The sequence below is a fragment of the Guillardia theta genome, assembly GCF_000315625.1.
Source record: "Guillardia theta CCMP2712 unplaced genomic scaffold GUITHscaffold_381, whole genome shotgun sequence".
Taxonomy (NCBI): Eukaryota; class Cryptophyceae; order Pyrenomonadales; family Geminigeraceae; genus Guillardia; species Guillardia theta.
This window is the reverse complement of record NW_005434300.1, coordinates 1-2,407: the sequence shown is the minus strand read 5'-3', so window position 1 is coordinate 2,407 and position 2,407 is coordinate 1. Positions and strand designations below refer to the sequence as shown.

The following is a 2,407-nucleotide window of genomic DNA, read 5'->3' as shown; positions in this document are numbered from 1 at the left end:
GTCCACTGGTGACTAAAGCTTTACTCAATCTCAAGAGATCCAGGATTGGCAATATTATACGGTAAAAGCCGAGGTACCCCCTCGGTCCACAGACCCCTGTCTTTTCCACGTTTCTTTCGTGAGGGGTGTAACCAGCAAGAGATAAAAATGGTTTTTCTTTTTTTACTGGCACAGTCGGGACCGGACGTGCGTGCTTTACTGCCTGCCGCGGCCGGGAGCACTCGGCCCGGGCCCGGGGACGCGAGTAGTGAAGGCGGCGGCGGCAGGCGGCCCGCCCGGGGAGACTCGGAGTATTTATACATTACAGAGTATTGCTGATACATTAGGGCGGTCACTATATGTTTGACCAGGGTTTTGACCAGCGTATATCATTGTAGGAGGGAGAAAGAGGGGGACGGGTTGAACGAGTAGCAGGAATGGACGTAGAGCGGGTAGGAGAGAGGGCTGGGGGGATGCTGAGAAGATCTTGAAGTTTAGGGGGGATGTGTACATGAAGAAGAGGATAGCTTCGGTTGCTGTAGTTGGAGGAAAGTCGAAGAAAATTTTAGGGCAATGGCAACTGATGGATGCAGATGGGTAGTTCTGCTTTCTGTGCCTGATCATCTTGCATCAGATTCAATCGCCGCAGAGATTTCTCGGAGCTTAATGAAGTGTCTGTGAGATCACGGACACAGCAGGATGAAACTCCCGAACTGGGCCCCGTCATGGTTCAAGCCGCTGGTCGACGATGAGGAGCAGGGGGGCAAGCATCTGCATCCTGGTCCTCTTCCGAGGAGCGGAGACCGATCCTTCCTGTCCTTGCTCTTCTTCTCATGGTACAACGAACTGCTCCAGACCTCTCGTCGTCGCGATCTGGATCAAGAAGATCTGTGGACGCTGCCGGCCGGGTACAGCTCTGAGGACTGGGCCCGACCGATCGCTCACCATAGTCGACTATGGGAGATGATGAAAGGATCGAAACTGCTCGCACTGTACGCATGGTGAGTGCAGTAGGACGAGGGTTCCTTGCTCAGCCATTAGGACAAGGCTTCTTTCCTGAGTGCAGTAGGACGAGGTTCTTGCTGCTGATCTCTGTGAGCAGGTGTGGCTTCCTGCGGCTGTGCTCAGAGCTGGGCTCCATGGCGTCGCCGCTGCTGATGAACCAGATGCTCAAGTACCTGTCTGATCAGTCCACCGTGTTTGCAGCAGCCCATCATCACTCGTACACTGAAGGATACATCATCGCCTTTCTCATGCTCGTGGCCGCTGTCTTCCAGAGCCTGTGTCTCCAACACTACATCGGGCTCTGCTTCGAATGCGGAGCATTCGCTCGTTCGACGGTGATGAACCTTGTCTTTGGTAAAGTTCTCCGCTTGCAGAGCAGCTCGATACAGGTGAGTTGGTGAGGAGAGGATGATTGAGGCGGGGCTGCTTGTTGTTGGGGTGAGGTGTTGGTTTGAGAGGTGATTTGTTCATTCAGGACATCTCCAGTGGTCAACTGACAAATCTGATGACGAAGGATTCTGCGAAAATTCAGGTGCATGCAGTCTGATGGGGTTGTGTTTGGTCTCCATGGGTGATGATGAGGATGAGGAGGAGGAGGAGGAGGAGGGAAGAGTAAGGAGGAGAAGGCATGATGTAGTTGGGGTAAAGAGTTGGGAAGGGGAGACGGAGGAACGGACAGGGAGGACCACAGCTCTACCGCAGCTGTGCACAAGGCTTCTTTGCTGAGACTTCCCTCCCCCCCTTGGTCAGGAGTTCATTCTATTCGGGCACAACATCTGGAGCGCTCCTTTCACTGCCTCTTGGGTGATTGGCATGCTGCTCAGCATTCTGGGTTTCTCAGCGACGGCTGGGATCATTCTTACCATCGTACTGATCCCTCTTCAATCTTACATCGCAAGATGCAGCGAGAAATTCCGGTCGGAGACACTCAAGTACTCTGATCTCCGCCTGAAGATTGTTGTCCTCCACCGTCCCCGACGTCTCTCTGACCCCGCGCGCAGGTCGGGACTACCCTGGAGGGCATCCGGACGGTGAAGCTTTCAGCGTGGGAGAAGGAGGTAGAGAAGAAGCTGCATGTCATACGGCAGTCAGAAGCAAAGGCTATCCGCAACTCAGCTGTCCTCCTTTCCCTCAACAGGGCCCTGATGGACGCCTCTCCTATCCTGGTTGCTCTTGCTACCTTCACCATCTACACCCTACTTGGCAACGAGCTCACGGCCGATAAGGTGACAACGCGAGTACCGCGTTGACTGTAGAGCCTCCCCTTTCCCTCTCCCTCCCTATAGATCCCCCTTGCTTTTCTGCCCGGCCCCGCTCACCCTTGCCCCTGCTCCCTCCCTCCCTCTCTTCCCCTTCCCTGTCTTCTCATTTCTTTCTCCCTCTCCCTCTCCCTCTCCCTCTCCCTCTCCCTCTCCCTCTCCCT

General features: G+C 54.8%; 1 protein-coding gene across 1 annotated transcript; it reads left to right on the top strand.

Moving 5' to 3' along the window:
* Positions 1-678: 678 nt before the first annotated feature.
* Positions 679-2,210, top strand: GUITHDRAFT_122614 (hypothetical protein; the record flags this gene model as incomplete). Its single annotated transcript, XM_005818100.1, has 4 exons — positions 679-980; positions 1,082-1,373; positions 1,735-1,941; positions 1,986-2,210. Coding segments are annotated over 4 exons (1,026 nt in total), but the record flags the coding sequence as incomplete, so codon positions are not given.
* Between the last annotated feature and the right edge of the window lie 197 nt (positions 2,211-2,407).